The 17,928-nt window shown below is 37.4% G+C and overlaps 1 protein-coding gene across 6 annotated transcripts in view; it reads right to left on the bottom strand.

Moving 5' to 3' along the window:
- Positions 1-992: 992 nt before the first annotated feature.
- Positions 993-17,928, bottom strand: part of LOC110973821 (cytotoxic granule associated RNA binding protein TIA1-like) — a 73,799-nt gene continuing 56,863 nt past the window's right edge. For 5 of the 6 annotated variants that reach the window (XM_022224946.2, XM_022224948.2, XM_022224949.2 and 2 more), the window contains 7 exons: positions 13,969-14,047; positions 12,897-12,999; positions 12,458-12,541; positions 10,841-10,925; positions 10,238-10,361; positions 6,281-6,462; positions 993-5,818 (listed from right to left, as the gene is read on the bottom strand). In XM_022224946.2, coding sequence (XP_022080638.1) covers positions 5,623-5,818; positions 6,281-6,462; positions 10,238-10,361; positions 10,841-10,925; positions 12,458-12,541; positions 12,897-12,999; positions 13,969-14,047 — 853 coding nt within the window. In that variant the 3' untranslated portion in view covers positions 993-5,622. The remainder of the gene's footprint in view (positions 5,819-6,280; positions 6,463-10,237; positions 10,362-10,840; positions 10,926-12,457; positions 12,542-12,896; positions 13,000-13,968; positions 14,048-17,928) is intronic. The other variant, XM_022224947.2, reaches the window with a different exon arrangement.

Here is a 17,928-nt window from a genome sequence, read left to right as displayed (position 1 = left end):
CGTAATAAAAAAAATCGGGTGCATCAATAATTAGAATGATACCTATTGGCCTGCGTAAAAACAACCTAGACACCAGACAGGCAAAGGCACGCGCATCCGTGATCACGCGACGCTTCGTATCATGTGATGAAATCACATGACGCGGTATTCCTTCAACAGAAACTACATAATTCTCGCTTTCAATTAAAAGAAAACACTTGCTTGAATCCAAAAAAGCCACTAAGTCCTTTACTTCTAAATCGAGTCTAAATTATTGCATTTACACATCACAATCCAACAACAGTTGCTTAAGTTAATGACATAGAAATGAGCAGAACTCGCTTGTCACCTACTGCCTTGACTTCACTTTCAGAGGCGTAGCTCGGATTTTACTGGGGGGGGCACATCAGCATCTTATGGGGGCACTAGCTTTCAGTGGTATGGTTTTCGGGCAAGTTTTTGTTAGCCTTGTTCAATATCCATTAAAGCATTTTTTTCAGTGGGGGGCACCTGGGGGAGGGCACCTGGAATTTGTGAGGGGCACGTGCCCCCAGCCCCCCCCCCATGGCTACTCCTCTGCTTGATTTGCTGACCAGGCCACTGGGATAGGCAAATGCTTTTGCTTTTGAACAATAACACGGGTCAACATTGAAAGTACATGCATGGAATATTAACTCACGATGCTCACACAATCACAGCCATGGCTGTGTACTATTTCCTTCACAAACATTTTTGAAATGTATTTGGCCTTCCAAGCGTCATTTCAGGGCAGTTGGGGACAAGTGAATGAACACAACTGTTGGGGATAAATATTTTTGTGATTATAAATATACATGTGGATAATCAGAGCACATGGAGAGCGGGTGCCATGCCTCCCTCCCCCATCCCCACAAAAAACCAAGGGAGCAATAATTAGAGAAATGCTGCCCCCATGCTCAGAAGTTTGCTTTTGGATCTGTCCATGCTGAATTGGAGAACAGTACAACCATGATAGAAAGCCACACAAAATACAATTTGTACCTTTGTTTACAAATTATACCTTTTTATTTGCTTTATACCCCATCATTCTACAAAAACCAGTGTTTTGGGAAATTGCTTCATATTATACTTTGTCCCTGACGTTAGCTGGCTAAGCCTAATTCAGTGCACATGTATCTTACTATGGCTAACTACACCCCATATTGGAAACCAAAATCCAATCAATTTCGATTCAGGGTTTTGTACACTATTGAAACATCATCACCAAAGTCCTAATAACATTTTTCCATCTTACAATGCTTTATTTGGACTCTTTAGTTACTGTATTTCTGGTCTAACTCATTTTGTTTAAACCCAAATATTATATTTTGTACACTTCTTTCTGACAGTTTTATGTTTACTGCTACAAATCTACTTGCTACTTTTGTTTATAACTAAAATCTCCCTTTCTACCATTCCAAAACACACCCACCCTTAAAATATTTCACATTATGTATACATTTGCCTTATGAACTTCTTCCATTGTGACTCAGCACAGTGGAATTTACGGACTTCAACACATTTTTTGTAACAATGGACACTGAGTATATGTACAATTGTTGATAATCAAGATACATTAACTAAAAACCACAGAACGGGACCAATCACATTGCTAATTAGATATGTATATGAAACCCAAAACTTGTTCACTTTTTATACCAATAACTCAATGCTAGAGGGCGCTACACAACAGTACACGTTGCTATTCTGATGCAAGGCCAAAGTTGCCATGCCAATGCAACACAAGTTCACAACTTTGAACACGTAAAAGACTGCAACAGTAAGCTTGGCTGTTACAACAAAATCTGGGATTGAAATTGATGCCTTTTAACATAACGCAAAATTTATAATTACAATAAACATTCACTGTCCTTGTGTTCATTTTCCATGACAGATCAGTTCTGATGATTACCAACTTCTGAAACTCCCGGCCAGCTCTCCCACACAACCACAACATCCTTCATAATGAATGACATTGAACAAATGTTTTACAATTTGCAACCATGTATCAAATCCTATATAACCACATACACCCTGTCCCATCCCCCCACCCAAAGTCACAGCTATCACTCGTTTCACATGAGAAAATACTCCATCCATCCTTAAAAGACAGTAATCTGCTTCTAGGAGCATAAGAAGTCTCCACAGTATAAAACTTGTATAGAAAAATCGAAAACTACTCATGCATTTAGTTAATGATAAGCAAACACAGATTGCTGTGGGAGGGCTGGCCCAACAAAAAATGCACTTCCATTCTCAAGATGACCAAACTCATTTCACATCAATATGATAATTACACCGAGTTAACATTACCTAGGATAATTTGTAGATACGTTTATCAGAACACAACAGTAATTTCTATTCTTTGCCATTCCATCTTAGTTTATTTCATCTCCTTGCCAATAGATAAACCCCTCTATACTGACCAAGTGGGCATGCAAGGAAATATACAATTGCCAAATGTCATTCTGCTCCTTATTAAAAAAAATCCAATGAATTATTTGCTGAAAGTTGGTAAGAGCCAATATTTAATTTAGTGTTTCCGTTACTAATCCATCGTCAAAAATCAGACCATATTGATCATATTTTTCCAGCTGTGTCATACTGAGTGATGTTTTTCTTAAGGCAATAGCTCTTAACATACCAGCACACAAAGTTGCAATTAATTATAAAATTAATTATAAAATGTGCACGTGATACAACAAAGTTTATACTTCCAACTTGTTTTCCCCGAGTTCTCAGATGTAGAAACAGGTGAAGAAATCCATGAAATTAGGCCAAACCAACAGCACCAGTACAAAGAACTGAGGATGAATTTTAAATGCCATCCTAAAAATCATCCTTCTCTCTTGCCTTTTCCCCCCTTTTTTACAGCCAACAACTATTCACAGCGCATACTGTGGTGATGTGGCATCAAATTTAGTTTCGACACCATCTTAAAATGGGGGGAAAAAAAACATGGTCCCAACTGTTACAAAACATTCCTGTCACAAACACTAAACATATCAGTTCTAATGACCAACTTCAAAAATTAGTTACTCAGTTCATGAATATTAATGACCATATTTAAGAGTTTGTTCCTCATAATCCTGTAACTCATAATTTATTATTTTAGTCAATGTCATTTTTCCGCATTATTGAAACTGATTTCAAAAAGAAGTAATAAACAAGGTGATGGTGGCATTTGTGGAATAGTTGTAAAAGACAGACTTCACAAAATTGCAGCACTTCACTTTGTGTATGAGAATTGCTGGTAGGTAAGCAAGGCAGAAATTGAGAAATGATTAACTTAAAGTTATTTGTCTTTGCTGTGGGTATCAACATACACAGCAAAGAGAGCATAATGAACCCAATGTTGTCTGTTCATACTGTTTATATTTAACAGTTTGCAGGTTTTTAAACTGAACACAGGCTATTTCTACTTCTAAATGTGACTTTGTAACTCACGTTATTTACAGTGGGCATTGTAACAAGAATATCTTGGGAGTGGGAAAAAATTATTTCTATTCTTTCACCAGCCCTGTTCTTTCACAGTGCAATCTGCCACATTCAATACAAATATTCCCTCAAAAACCAACCCATCCCACAATTAAGGTTGCTATGAGAACAGGACACACAGGGCCAAACAGGAGACAAAACAATGCACACAGGTATGACTAATAAACTAGTTAACACGCTAGGCATGGAGGGTACTTGCTTTAATAAAAGCTTTGCAGCATCAGACTTTAAAATCCATACTGTGAAGTATTATTCAATATGGATGAGAGAAAAAAACAAAAAGGCACTGAACGTTGTAGTTCTTACCCTGAGTAACTTGTGATCGTCCTGTATTCTGGCAAGGAAACAATCCACAAGTTCAACTGTTTATTTTCTGAGGTTTTTTCCAAACCTAATGGTAGCCATTCCAAAATATAAAAGATTTTTCAGAAACCAAGTGTTATAAAACCAGGCTGTATATAAGTCATGCTTTTTCACAAAGGGCAGGAACTTCCAGTAACAAACATCTTACAAATATTCCACAGCAACAAATTACAAAGAACATAGACACACATGCTACATACAAGTAAAGAGTACATGCAATGTAATCATCAAAAGCATGTTTTCATTTCCCACAGTCTAAATATCCAACACGGCAGCTAATTCCTTGACTAAAATGTGACTTATGACATTTTTCTTGTTACAATGCCAGGGTATATAATTGTTGTCTTTGTAAACAACAGGGTTTCAGACAGCACAAACAACTTGAAAAAAATCTCCCTACTCCGGATACTGTACTTCCCTCAGTCTCAACAAAAGGTTTTCAACACTAGGAATCGCCGTTACTGCGACTTGTATTCACACTATATTTTCTGTGTGGTCTGGGAGTTCCATAAAAATTCACAAGCTTGCTCGGATGGGATTCAAACTTACAACCTCCTCCTTACTAGTACAGACGTGTTAACCACTCAGCCTAGTTTGGAAGAAGTGGGGGGTTGGCTTGAATCCAGAGCAGCAGCAGGTTCCACAAGTATTCAGTGGAAGTAATTGGCTTTGCATTGGAAGAAGCACAATGCAAACCAAATTATGATCGATGATTTTCTACAATTTCCATCCATCAGTATAGACATACTTTTTGCAACAGAAAAATCAACACTATACACTGCAGCAATAAGTCTATATGTCTGCAAAAGTTCTCAAATACCATGTCAGTAAGAGATGGTACTGTAGCTAACTGGTCATAACACAAATATTGTAGGACAAGGTATCAAAAGTACAAGTGTGTGGAATGTCCAGAAACATAACTAAAGTACAGTACACAGAGCGTCTGCATGTCTCTCCCTATGTTGCTTGCTGTTAAGAGATGTCTTCAACCCAGGCAAGCTAGTAACATCAGTCGATATCCAAAAATTGACAAATAACCCTTTTTATTTCAAACAGTTTTTACACATACTGTATATATGAGAATGTGAGGATGACCCCCACACTACAGGTTCATTTTACCCACCACCCACATTGATTTATTTACTCTACTATTTGTTTAATCCTTTACGTTATTTCTTTTATACAATATTCACCACACACTCTCTCTCTCTCTTTACTTTATTTATTTCTACACAATTTGGCAATTTTCAGCCAATTTTTCTTTGTTTCAGTATTAGCTGAATTTTACAATCCAATCATTTGACATATTTAGATCAACTTGACCAATCATAACTGGCCAAATTCAAGCACAGCTGTCTGCATTCTCATCTAACCACCTGACAAATCATGTGATTATACATTAGACATGTCAGGATATAAGATGACTTGTCCTCTGATGTTACAGTCTCACTAATGGAGCTTTTTATTTTACCATCTGACAAGCACATTATGTAATGTAAATCACATGATCAAATGCACTCAATGTAAGATTGAGGTAAATGAAAAGTGTCTATTTTTAAAACACAGCAGATCATTCAACCCAACATAAGGCATTCCATATCAATGAAAATATTATGATGCATATCTTCCAATTCTGACACAAACAATGACACCAACCAGTTCCTCAATATCAAAGTTCTGAGTCTAATCCTTGAGTGCAATAGGTGATGGGGTGGGGGAATCCTGCCCTCCACCCTAGGGGTGTTCAGGGAGGGAGATATCTGTTTATTGAGTTGGGAAGCCAGTATGCATATAATTTCCTTGGGATGAGTTAGGCGTCATGAGCCCTCTGCTTGGAGCCATGCCTTGTCCAAGAGCTGAAATGGGTTGGGTCTGTTGAGCATACTGAGTCTGTTGAACAGTTTGTCCTTGGGGGTACTGGCTCTGTACATACTGCCCTTGCATAACCATACCTGACGCTCTGTAGCAAGAACAAGAAATGAGTCAAGTCAGTCACAGCCAAAGACAAGCCCTACAGCCACACGCAGGGTTATACTATCAAAAACACAAACCCTCACTGCAGCTTGTCAATTCTTTTTACTTAATTTTAGAGTATGTGTAAGATTTGTCCAAGAAGAAAACTTTTACAACGAATCTTACTAAGCAAAGATCATTTCCCAAATTCCATGATGTCAAATCAACCACTCTAACACAGATTAACAAATCATTTGTTATTTTCATGCCCAGGTGTGTGTGATCTTGTCAAGTATCCTCAAGTGCCCATAGTGCATGATAAAAATTCTCAAAGTCTCAAAAAGGTTTGGAAAAATTTAATGGCACATGACACTGTGAATTCTAAGGAGCTTAAGATTTGTAAATAACAAAGTTTTCAGTTCTGAGTTTCCCAACAATTCTCAGAAATTCCAACAGTTTTGGCACTTACTGTGGATAGTTATAGTAGTATGTGGCCTGTGTTGAGGGTGTCATCTGCAGATATTGCTGTTGTTGTCCAGCAGGAAACTGCTGGTTGAAATAGTGAACGTATGGTTGGCTAGGTTGCTGTGTTTGCTGTACAGCTTGCTGCGGGTAGGTAGCAAAGCCTTGATATGCATACTGCTGTTGCTGCTGTGTCAAATGAAATCAATGAGAACCAACAATTTAATGACAGTTAGTTCACTTTGAGAAAACACTGAATGGAAATGACACGGAAGTACGATTTTACTTAAGAAATAACTACTGCTGGGAGAAATCCAACAGATTTTAACATCACCAACTGTAACTATCGCAATTCCTACAGTTGGACTTTCTGCAAATAAATGTAATTTAAACATCCTACAACTGGCAAAAAGAGATGCTTATAATGCTGGTAAACAGGCCAGATGACTGGTTAAAGCTGCATTCACTGAATGTGACTTCAGGGCAGATTAAAATTTATCCACAGGAAATTCACAATGAAAGTTCTGATGGGAAATACAATGAAACTGCAACCAATCATGTACCACTGCCATGTCACTACACTTGACAGCTTTCACATCCTTTATAGATTAGCTTCCTTCTAATTTCAGTGATTAATCTTGTTTTGAACAAAAAAAGACAAGCTATTTCCTTGATATCAGAAATTTCATCAAAACAAGTTAATAAATATCTTTCATTCAGAAATGTTATGGAAAATCAGACTCCGGCAATTCATATTCCAAGGAAACAGAGTTTAAATTATATCTATTTCTAGTATAATTTCTATTGTAGAAAATAAATATAAAATGTTAAAAAATCAAATCTGCAGAATACAAGACGTCTTCACCATAAAGGGTAAGTGGTCGGGATTGTTTGTCCACGCTGAATAAAACAAACACTTTAAATGAAACAAATAAATAATTCAAAGCCACTCTTCAAATAAAATCTACCTAAAGAATGATATTCAACAAATTAGCCAGGACATAAAAGGAGGAGTTGAAGACAACAACTCTGGATAGATTAACAGTATTATCTGTGGGAAAATCCCAAGACAATCCTCTTCATCATATGCTGAAGACACCAAGTCTCCACACATGTGTTATGTGACGCAGGTGCACGCGTTGCTTGGTGGGGCACAGAAACACGTCTCTTGTATTTGCTCTAACACCCTACTAGGGTCGTCAGCTGTCAGAACACGTAATGGCCAATGACAGAGCTTGAAGGGGGCCCTAACACCATCAAGAGGGGCTTATGAAAACAGGTAAAAGGATATCTCATTCAGGAATAGGTCATGTAAGTAGTCAAAAAGATATGGAATCAAAGAGTAAAATAGGATATAGAAGATAAAAGTCATTTGACCCAATTCCTTCAAATAAATGGTAGAAAAATTCATATGTGATTTAAATGAAGGGGAAAGGTTGTTCAGATTACACTATTAAGCAGGTGTGAGCATGAATGAAATTCATTCTATACAGAGCAAACGTGAAAACAATTTGAAAAAAATCATACTACCGTGGCAATTAAAATCGAAGTGTTTAAAATCCTTTGTTTTAATTATGTGAAGTAAACAGGTCTTGAATTTAAATGAGTTTTTACAAAAATGAGCTTAATTTTGGTTCCACTATATAGTGGTGATAAAATTAATTGAACCAATGCTAAATTCAAAATGTAAAGTCAAGAAATACAAACTGAAATTAATGGAATAAAATATATGAATGTCAAATAAATGACAAGTAGCTTGACAAAATAAATGTGAAGTCCAAAAAGAAAAGTACAAATATCAAAATTAGGTTTGAAATGCAAATTGAACACAATGACACTGGGATTATAAATAGTAAGAATTTAAAGTTTAAGGTTTCAAATTAAAAGCGGTTTAAGTGCACCAACAAGAGAATCTTATTGAGAAAGTCATGCAAATATAACAGTATGAGAAGTTAAATTGTTTATTAATGAATGCAGAGGACTCAAGCAGGAAAAAACATTGTGACAAACAAACTAAATTATGTGTGTCCAAGCACATCCTTTGAATCTTGTCATTTCTTCTGGTACTTCACGTCAGAACACTGCACTTTTCATGATTACTTCCTCTCTTTCCTCCGTTTACTCATGTCAATCACAAATTTCTTGGTTGACTCCACACGGGTGAGAGAAAAAGTGATCTGTCCAGGCGTGATATTCCTGGCTCAGATACCACGGCAAGTAGCCTTCGTTATCAACCAATGGCTGGCTGGGTCAGCCTGGCTGAGCATGCATATTGTCAACAAATGAATGGACAAATAGGTGTTGTGCTGAAAGAGAGCTTTAACCACTTGCTGCTGGGTGGAATTTGCATATGCGGGATGAGTTCCCGGGCAATTTTCAAGATTTTCCATTTTCAAAATTCTTCAAATATCCAGAACTTCATTTACTGGACGCTCACACCCACAAAAATGACTGTCTGGTGGCTACTCTAATCTGACAGGCAACTTCCATTGATGCCTGAGTATTGTAACTGGGCATGCCGCCCATTAAAGAGGGCCCAGATAGTGTAGTGTTGCATAATTTCCTTTGTTCCCGAAATTGCCCAGCGCCTTGCTGAATGCCAGTGGTGTCTTTTAAATGCAGCCAGCTTAGCGTGCAGCGGTATTACATCACCGCAAACAGTGGTATACTGATTTAAAACAATGACAGATTACCTCCGCTAATGCCAGCTGCAAAATGATGGCAATTCCCAGCAGTTCAGCCTTTTGTTCCGAGTATGGTTTTTGTTACAAGGCCCAGCTCTTTTGTCCAACTTCGTGCACCCGGCTATGCGTACAAACCCAAGATACCCGGTACCAGGAACCCCCACACAAAGTGGTTAAAGACCTTTATATTTGGCAAGAGAAAAAAGGCCAAGGGCCATAAGGGTATTTGAAACTGATTCCAGGATGATTTTCTATTTTCTGTGTAGTATTCATTGATGAGGGTGTTCTAAAAACTGATGAGCACAAAGGATCCAGATGTACACTGCAGGAAAGAAGTTGCTCTGCAATTGCTCTAAGGAAATAGTGAACTGGATGACCAAAATATTTCAGTTGGCATTGAAAGTGAACGCTCAGAAAACTAATAGGTCTCATAAAACTGCTTAAGACATGAAGATAACAAGAATGTAAAAAAGGAATCTGTGGCTCACGTATTAGCTAATGGCCAGTCTGCCAAACTAACATTACTCTGCTGCTTGTACTATATTGTAGACCATATCCATGGCTCTAGAAATTGCCGAGGTATAGATGCTTCACTGAAGCACTGACCCTAGGGGGAACTGTACAGCTCGCAACAGTCTTTCACACCTTCCAATCAAATTGCCTTGCCAAGCCTACAATGTGCCAACGGAATAACCTGACGCTTCACGTGTGTAGCACCGTTGACGGGGGGTGGGGGGTTGTTGAAGGGAGCAGACTAGGGGATGGCTTACGACGATCAACCACCAAGAGTTGATGGGCAATGAATTCAAGTGGATGTAAGACCATACTGGACATAAACAACTCAATTCTCAATTCTTCAGATGTCACTCAAGCAAACCTCCAAGTGGAAAGCAATGATAACTATTTGTTCTTAAAACCATCAGATGTTATGCTGGGATTTCAAAACAGACGTAAATGTAACAGTACCAAATACATGTATGCTACTGACTAGCCAGCCAAAGGCTGGAAAAATCAACTTCTAAAGGCTTGTATTTTGTATCTGAAGTTTCAATTGCATTTAACCAGAAATTTTAAAAAAGAAACCTTATACACAGAAGAAAAGTCACAAGTCTACAAGTTGATATATACATACATGTACCGCCAGATAGAACACAGTTTTGATCCACATTCAAACACACCATGCTCACATATTATAAACATGTACTTATTATCAGTCTTAACTCACATGCACAAACCATTCTTTTCATAGTACAAGTTTTGTCCCCTTGCCCATGTCATACCTGAACATGAGCTGATGGCTCTGATGGCGTTTCTTTCCCCCACGAACATTTGACTTTGTAGTTGCCAACAAGCTGACTATGCACACCAACAATGGCTGCAGTGGCTTCATCATGAGATGCAAATCTGAAACAAAAAATTAGGAAATTTATCTCAAGTTGTAATCAGGAACTCTAAATAAAAATGTAACATTGAGGAATAAACTTCACAGCATTTGCCAAAACATTATAAAAAAAACCGAAGAAAAAGAAGCACTAAAATGTTTTTCAATGCAATAACTTTCATTACCAAAAATGCTTGCAGTGACAACGTTTCATGTTTCTTTATAAATTCACAACTACGACTTGATTTCAGGTGACCTGCACTAGCACATGAACTTTGCAGTTATTAAGCTTGTGGTTCATTTCACAGTCTGATCATTAAAATCTATCAACTGCTGCCATGCACTTAATACTTCAGGCTGATAATCAATCCCAGTAAATGAGAGTGAATGCCAACTTCTTACAGCACCCTTAACCATGAAGATTACAGCTAGTCAATATTATTAGCTTACTATATCCAGTCAAGGCTTACTTCTATAACATTCTTATAGTAGGTCTGCTTACCGAATGAATGCATAACCTTTTTCTGGAAATTGCCTAATCTCCTGTATGGTACCAAACTCCTGAAACCTTTGGCGTAGTAATTCTTCTGTTTAAAATGCAAACCAGACAAGGTAAGAGTTCATAAGTTCACTGTGTCAGCTCAGAAAACGGGGGAAAATCCAGTGAAATTAATGGGTTTTGAATTAACAATGCAGATCAAGTCCGCAAGCTATTCTTGGTTTCCGAGTGCAGTTTTATTGGATTACTTTGATCAGGGTCTCAGAAATGAAATTGCAGATGGAAACTAGAAAAGATTTCCACCTCTAAAAGCCAGCAGGTCTGATCATACAAAGAGTCAGTGTCTTCTAGTAAACAATCTTAAAATTACTGTCCTAAAAAATTCCTGGCTGGTCTTAGGTGCAATACTTCTACATTTCCATGACTAAAAGCAGTGAATATTTAAGAGCATACTAAACACATTGTAATTTATGTCACCAGATCAAATGAAATCAACTGCACATCAAGTAAACAACGATGTCTATGTGGCACGTAAATTCACTCCCACACCTTTGTGCACCACTTAACTGGGAGTTAGCACATGCACACTCGATCACTTTACTGTGGATTTTGAGCAGGCGACATGGGACACCGTTCCGAAACTTCTTTCCGCAGATAGAGACCATAATTTATTTTTAACAAAATACTGACAAACAACTAATGTTCATAGAGATAACCTGATTTTAACTAAAAATTTATTAGACAACTTATGTCACCGTATTCTATGAACCCAGTTGCAAAAAATGTGAAACAAATACTGAAAAAGTGATTAAAAATGATCAGATTTGAAAGAAAATACATCCATGGTCTGTCCCATTTTATAACCACTTCTCCAGTTTATCCAAACAAACAAAAAAAGTGTGGTGTGTAGTAAGGCCCGATAAAAAATCGATAGTGTTTTCACGTTATTGCAAATTTAATATTTTGCACGAGAATCATTTGTCCAAAGTAGTGCATGAATACGTGCGTTGATGGAGTACATGTACGTGTGTACACATAAATCATGGTCGACCATCATTAAACACAGAGCCAGAGTTGAAACTGATAAAACTAAGGACAATTCGCAATAGCTTAAACATAACATGGGATCCTTTTTAAAACACTCTTTCAATTACCAAGATTTGCAGCATGTGCGGAAAAACCGGACAACAAAATTTCAATTTAATAATACCCTTTTTTATGTTCAGAAATACATGAGCAGACATCTTTAACCCTATTTTCTCCGAAATGTCACTTATGATTAACAAGAAACACGTCACAAAATGAAATCTGAAGCCTGATTATATTTCTCTGGAATAAATTCGGCAAACATTACACAATGCGGAAGATCTCTGCAGATGGATTTTGGTATAGTCATTTGCTGGCTGGCGTCACCATTTTCAAAAGCAACAGAAAGTGACCACGACTTTACCGAATTTTAGCACATGCACACAAACTAAGTGGAAGGGTTGAACTCACATGGTAGGTACACACATGTAATGTAATGTTTCTACAGGTGCACAATTTTTCCTGTTTGTACATTTTAGTACATTACTTACATATACATGTAATTCCTATAAAAATAATGTTATAACAACATACCTGACATCCCATTTTGAATACCACCGCAGTATACTGTACAATTGTTGACACTTGCCTGATTATACACCTCCTCATGTGACTTTGCTGTGAAAACAGAAACTGACTGATTAATTTTCAACTGCCTAACTAACTCCTTATTCAAATCATTTTAACTGTAAGTCTGAATGCATGCATTTATCTGGCCAATGTAACATACATGTACATATTGGATGGAATATTTGGAAGTGAAATAATCTCCAATCTCAAAATTTTTCTTTTTACATAAAAAGAAGCTTGGTATTATTTCAGCAATCATCCTATACTTGAATTATGTCACAGTATTTTTAATCTATTCACTTGCACAAGGCTGAATCTAATGTTTAACTCTTCCAAACTTTGCTATCAGCACAATAACAACAGAATCATTTGTCTAAAAATTTAAACAAACTATGAAACTTACTCTCTATTTTCTGCTCTGAAGGTTTACGTACTGCCCAGTTTGTACGGATGATTTTGCCACCAAGAAATTTACCATTCATTGCTTTGATGGCATTTTTGGCTTCCTGGTGAAAGAAAAGGCAAAGGTATCCAACATCTGATTAATTCACAAATTAACATCAAGGTTTGCACAAGAAGTTAAAATTGTCAACAAAATTTCAAACTAGAAAGCATTTCTATTCCACCAAATCTACTGTATGTGTCACGAACCGCAACACCTACAGCATTCAAATATTGGCCCTTCTGAATGTCGGTCTTTTTCGTCAAGTCCATACGGATGTGCTAATATTCCTAACATGCATTTTTAATTCATGGTCTGGTAAGTTACACCTGAATATTAACTAGGACCTGCTTGTCATGTCTTCGTACCCAGTCAATTAAAACAGGAGGGGAAAAAGACATCTAGCAGAGGAAGGCTTTAATATTAACTGCTCATAAAATATTGATACAAGTCGCCTGTTAGGTAAGGAATACAGAAACAGGTGGAGTATAGTACTGTCAAATCTCTGAAAATACTTATTGATACATAGCTCAAGACTCTGGATTATAAGAGTATGAGTGAAAAAAGGAAGCACCTGCTGCAAAGTTTTCTAGAAAAAAGAACAAAATTGCCATCTCATAATGCATGCAAGATCAATGGAAAACACTGTTACAAATAAGTAGGCTTTAAATAAAGTACATGTATTAAGTAGCAACACGTTTCAATGTAAAATGGAATGAAATATATGTATGCAGGAGTGAAATTCTAAATCTTAACTCAGATTCACCTATGTACATGTATAAATCAATGAAACAATCAGTCATATGGAATACTAAAACAGACCATGTTAGGAAATTGCACAACAAAGAGGAGGAATCAATATTCAAAAATCACATACAAGTTGACAAAAGACGCTAAAGGAAAGATTCTAACTGAGCTGATCAGAAATAACCATACATGCACAATGGAACTAATCTGAGTTCCGTTGAATAAGCAAAGGCAATGTATCAGTTCTTCTCATTTTCACATATAATCCCAATCATTATAAACTTACTTCTTCCTTTTCAAAGGAGACAAACCCATATCCCTTTGATCGGTTTTCTTTTGTGGGATCTCTCACAACGCGTGTGTCTCTGTAAAGAAATTAATAACAAGCAAAAACTAATCATCAGAGTGATGGAAACAAGAAAATTCGATATAAAAATATTCCTCCCATTTCTGAAAAAAACAGTGGAACACGGCTAAAGGAAATCTGTCTTTCCTGTAAAACTAAGTAATTTGTAACAAAATAATAATCCTATTGTATCCTACAGCAATCAATCAGGGGACACATGTCGCACACGTAAGAGCAAAAATTAATGATCTTCTCTTGGAGCACATGAGCACATTTTTGCTGAAACAGATAAATCTCTTCCGAAGAAAAGGGTGATGCAAAATTGAAGTCACACGGTTGACATGTTTTGTTTCAGATGTAATTCCTAAAATCACCAACAATCCTAAATTCTCCAACAGGTGATGGATTGAGGATTGTTTGGGCTGTAAAAGTGTAGTGTGGGAATTCCACAAAGGTCTTAAATTTAAAAAGAACTAAAACCAGACTATATTTATTTAAGTTGTGCAAATCAGAGATTGAATTCTAGTAAAACTGAATATGAGAACATTTGAAAATTTGTGAAGTTGTGCACAATAATGCAGTTGAAGAAACAAATAAAAATAAAAATCTTCTCCCCACTCAGACCTAACCTCACTCAAGCTTGACCACTGCACAGTAAGCCCCACCCTTCTGCACTTAAACTCCATCCCATCACACCAAGAACCCAGCCTACTCCACGAATGCCTCACCCTACTCTTCTCAGATCCAAGACCTCCCCATAATGCACTTGAATTTAAGCCTTCAGGGCCCCCTTATGTCCCTAGGCCCCACCTTTGTGCCCTTTGGCCCCATGCCAATCCATTCCAGCTCCACTCTTTCCACTTCAGCTCTGCCCTAAATCATTCTGGATCCACCCTAAACCACTCCAGCCCCACCCTAAACCACTTGGGGCTCATTCTACAACACTTGAGCTCAACACCAATGAACTCAGGTCCCACCAACGTGTAGAACTATCAAACCCTTATCGACACCACCCAGGCCCCACCCTAATCTACTAAGGGCTCATTCTACCATACTTACACTCAACACCAATGAACTCAGGTCCCACCAACATGTAGAGCTATCAAACCCTAATCGGCACCACCCAGGCCCCACCCCTCATTGTTTAACTCACATTTCATCTTAAATCCCCTCTAAAATCTAAACAACTTTGCATCCCTTCATGAATTATGTGAAAATAATTACCACATTAGAATTTTCAAAATGAACCCCAAGGAACAAAAGCATAACAGGAAAAAAATGAATTAACAAAATCTAAATTGAAATCTAAATCAAAAGCAGGAAAATAGTGAAACTTGAAAGAAGAGAGCAATGGAGGAAATGTACTTGATTTTAATTACTGAAGTTGTTTGTAATTTTCAACTTTTCATCTACTTTGATTTTTGCTATTCCTGGGTAGCAAACACCTATGTATACCTTGGAGTGTTTTTTATTCAGTTCATTTGAATTACCAGTATCATTTTAAATCCCATCTTGCAAACATCAATACATTCTTCCGTTTGATATCTCCACCAATTCAACTAATAGCAGCTCACTTGATCCACAGCATAGGAGGAAATTATTCCCAGTGATATGCCGTATGGGAAATCGTTCACTCTTATTAGAGATGTGTCCCTATAGGAAGCACTGTATGCATTCTACTGACATTTTCTCAGCCTGCCAAACCAGCCGGTTTATCATTCTGTGTAAATACGGACCACATCCATCATCTTGACAAGTACCTTGATAAAACCTACTTGGAGTATGAAGCAGCAAGGAAAGTGTCCACACCGTTTCTACTTTGCAAACAAGATTTCGAACTGATACACTTAATTCCAATGAATGTCAACGTCTTTTACTGCAGAAAGATCTGGATTCTTTACATTTCTTTTTCAGAAGAGGCCAAGAATACTGATGCCATGCTATTGCATTTTATTATAGAGATTGTGTATGATGATCATTCTTGAAAACTGAAAATTGCTGACTGCTTGTTTGTCTGTTGGCTGGTTGTAAGCTTCAGTAAAAGATTTTGAATTGGAAACACTAAAACAAACCTTGTTAGGGCAATAACTACAGAGTACTGCTTTATGAATGGCTTTAAATGATGCAAACACTGCATGTTTAGACTGACAGTATTCCACACTGTATTTATGTACGTACAGTGTACCTATAAAAAGAAGTTTGGCTGCAGAAGTCTACAGTACAAACTAAATTATTATCTTGGCTAATCATGTTTGCTGCAAAGATACTCAATTCTCAGACAAAAACCCTGGGACTTTTAGTTGAAGTCTTCCCCTCCCAACAATAACTGATCAAGATCTAGGCTAATAACTCTACATGCGTCTATGACTAGACGCAGGTTTTGCCCCTTGAAAATGCTTTAAAAACACAAAAGTAACCTACAAATTTTATCAGAAAAGGTAATTAAGACATGATATTCTGTGCTTACAAATCCTGAGGTCTGCAACTCTCATTTCTACTGAAGCAATATATCTTTGTATGTACATGTACATAGGCCCTGAAGGTTGGTTTGGCTTTTTCCTCCTTTGATTTCATGGCATCACACCATCTCATCCATAGACCTAATCAGTCAGGCTCATCAAAGGATAAGGAAATTGGTGTTAAATGCAGACGAGGCTGGGGCACTTGAAAATCAGGCTCCAATTTACCCTGCAGGTAAGGTAGGAGAACCAACTCCTTTACCCTTCCCTTCTATCGCCTCATCCTGCCCCAAGATACCAGCCTTAAGATCACTTGGAATTTTCCCTAGTCAGCTTGGACTCCCTCAGGGACACACTGACCTAATGACAAATCTAATCCCATCAGATGACATTGTGATAATAATTCCCTGGTTTCCATCAGCATAGCCAGGGGTTGGAATCATAAAGATGGTACACTTCAGAGATATCCAGTTTCACCTAGTGCCCTGTATGCTCCATTCGCCAGTCTGATTCTGATGGTTATCTATGCATCTTATACAAGATAACGAGAGAAACCTGAATCAAAAGTGGTCAATTTAAGAGGGACTGCAACGTGCATGATCATTCTTTATGCCAGGAAACAACACATGATTTATTGAACACCATGTATTCAATAGCACGTAATGCTATCCATATTGCATAAAATGCATAGATCTTGGTATCTCTGGCCTTAAAATTCCTTCCCCCTAATACCAGAGCTTCACCCACCTCCAAAGACTTCTTTTATGTAACAGCATTTTACTAATATAACTTTGAAATTTTAAGACTGAATCCTTTTCAAATTCCAGGACATGGCATTGTCACAACCTTGTGATTTTCATTCATTACAACCCTGTGATTTTCATTGGAGCACAGGTTTATCATTCCTTTCCAAATTCCAGATTCCTCCTCTTCCCCAGGTAGTATCGCAGCGGACAGAGCAACCTCTTACATTATCCATGAAATAATGGGCAGTTATTAATGGCCTTGGTAAGTGTCCTTTTTTAAGTGTGTCATTGTCAGTTCAGCAGGATTCCAAGAGGAAACGTAACAGACACTTGAGACAGACCAGCCTCCATCTCCACATCCCAGAAGCAAGTCTGAATATCCATGAACTATCACTCCTTGGCGCTCAGTAACTCAAGCTGAGTAATCTGGGATGCAATCTCAGGTTGCCATGTAAGGTTGGACTAAATCTTCAAAGTAATGTTTCTATATATAAATTTCTAATTAATGAAAGAATTTTTTTATTATTTGAACTTTTTTACGGCCAAGTATTGTAGGATAACAGGAGAAATCTACAATGCCATAATTACAAATCTCAAGGTAAAGACAATGGCTGGAATATTATAATTATCCACTCTGTAAATATTACTAGGATTTCCTTCTAATTTACAAATGTGTGAAGATAACCAGTGACTTG

The sequence above is a fragment of the Acanthaster planci genome, linkage group LG13 (genome assembly GCF_054643075.1).
Source record: "Acanthaster planci isolate LZ-2023a linkage group LG13, COTS_SCS, whole genome shotgun sequence".
Lineage (NCBI taxonomy): Eukaryota > Metazoa > Echinodermata > Asteroidea > Valvatida > Acanthasteridae > Acanthaster > Acanthaster planci.
Note: the sequence above shows the minus strand (reverse complement) of the source record. Positions and strands in the feature narration are given on the sequence as shown.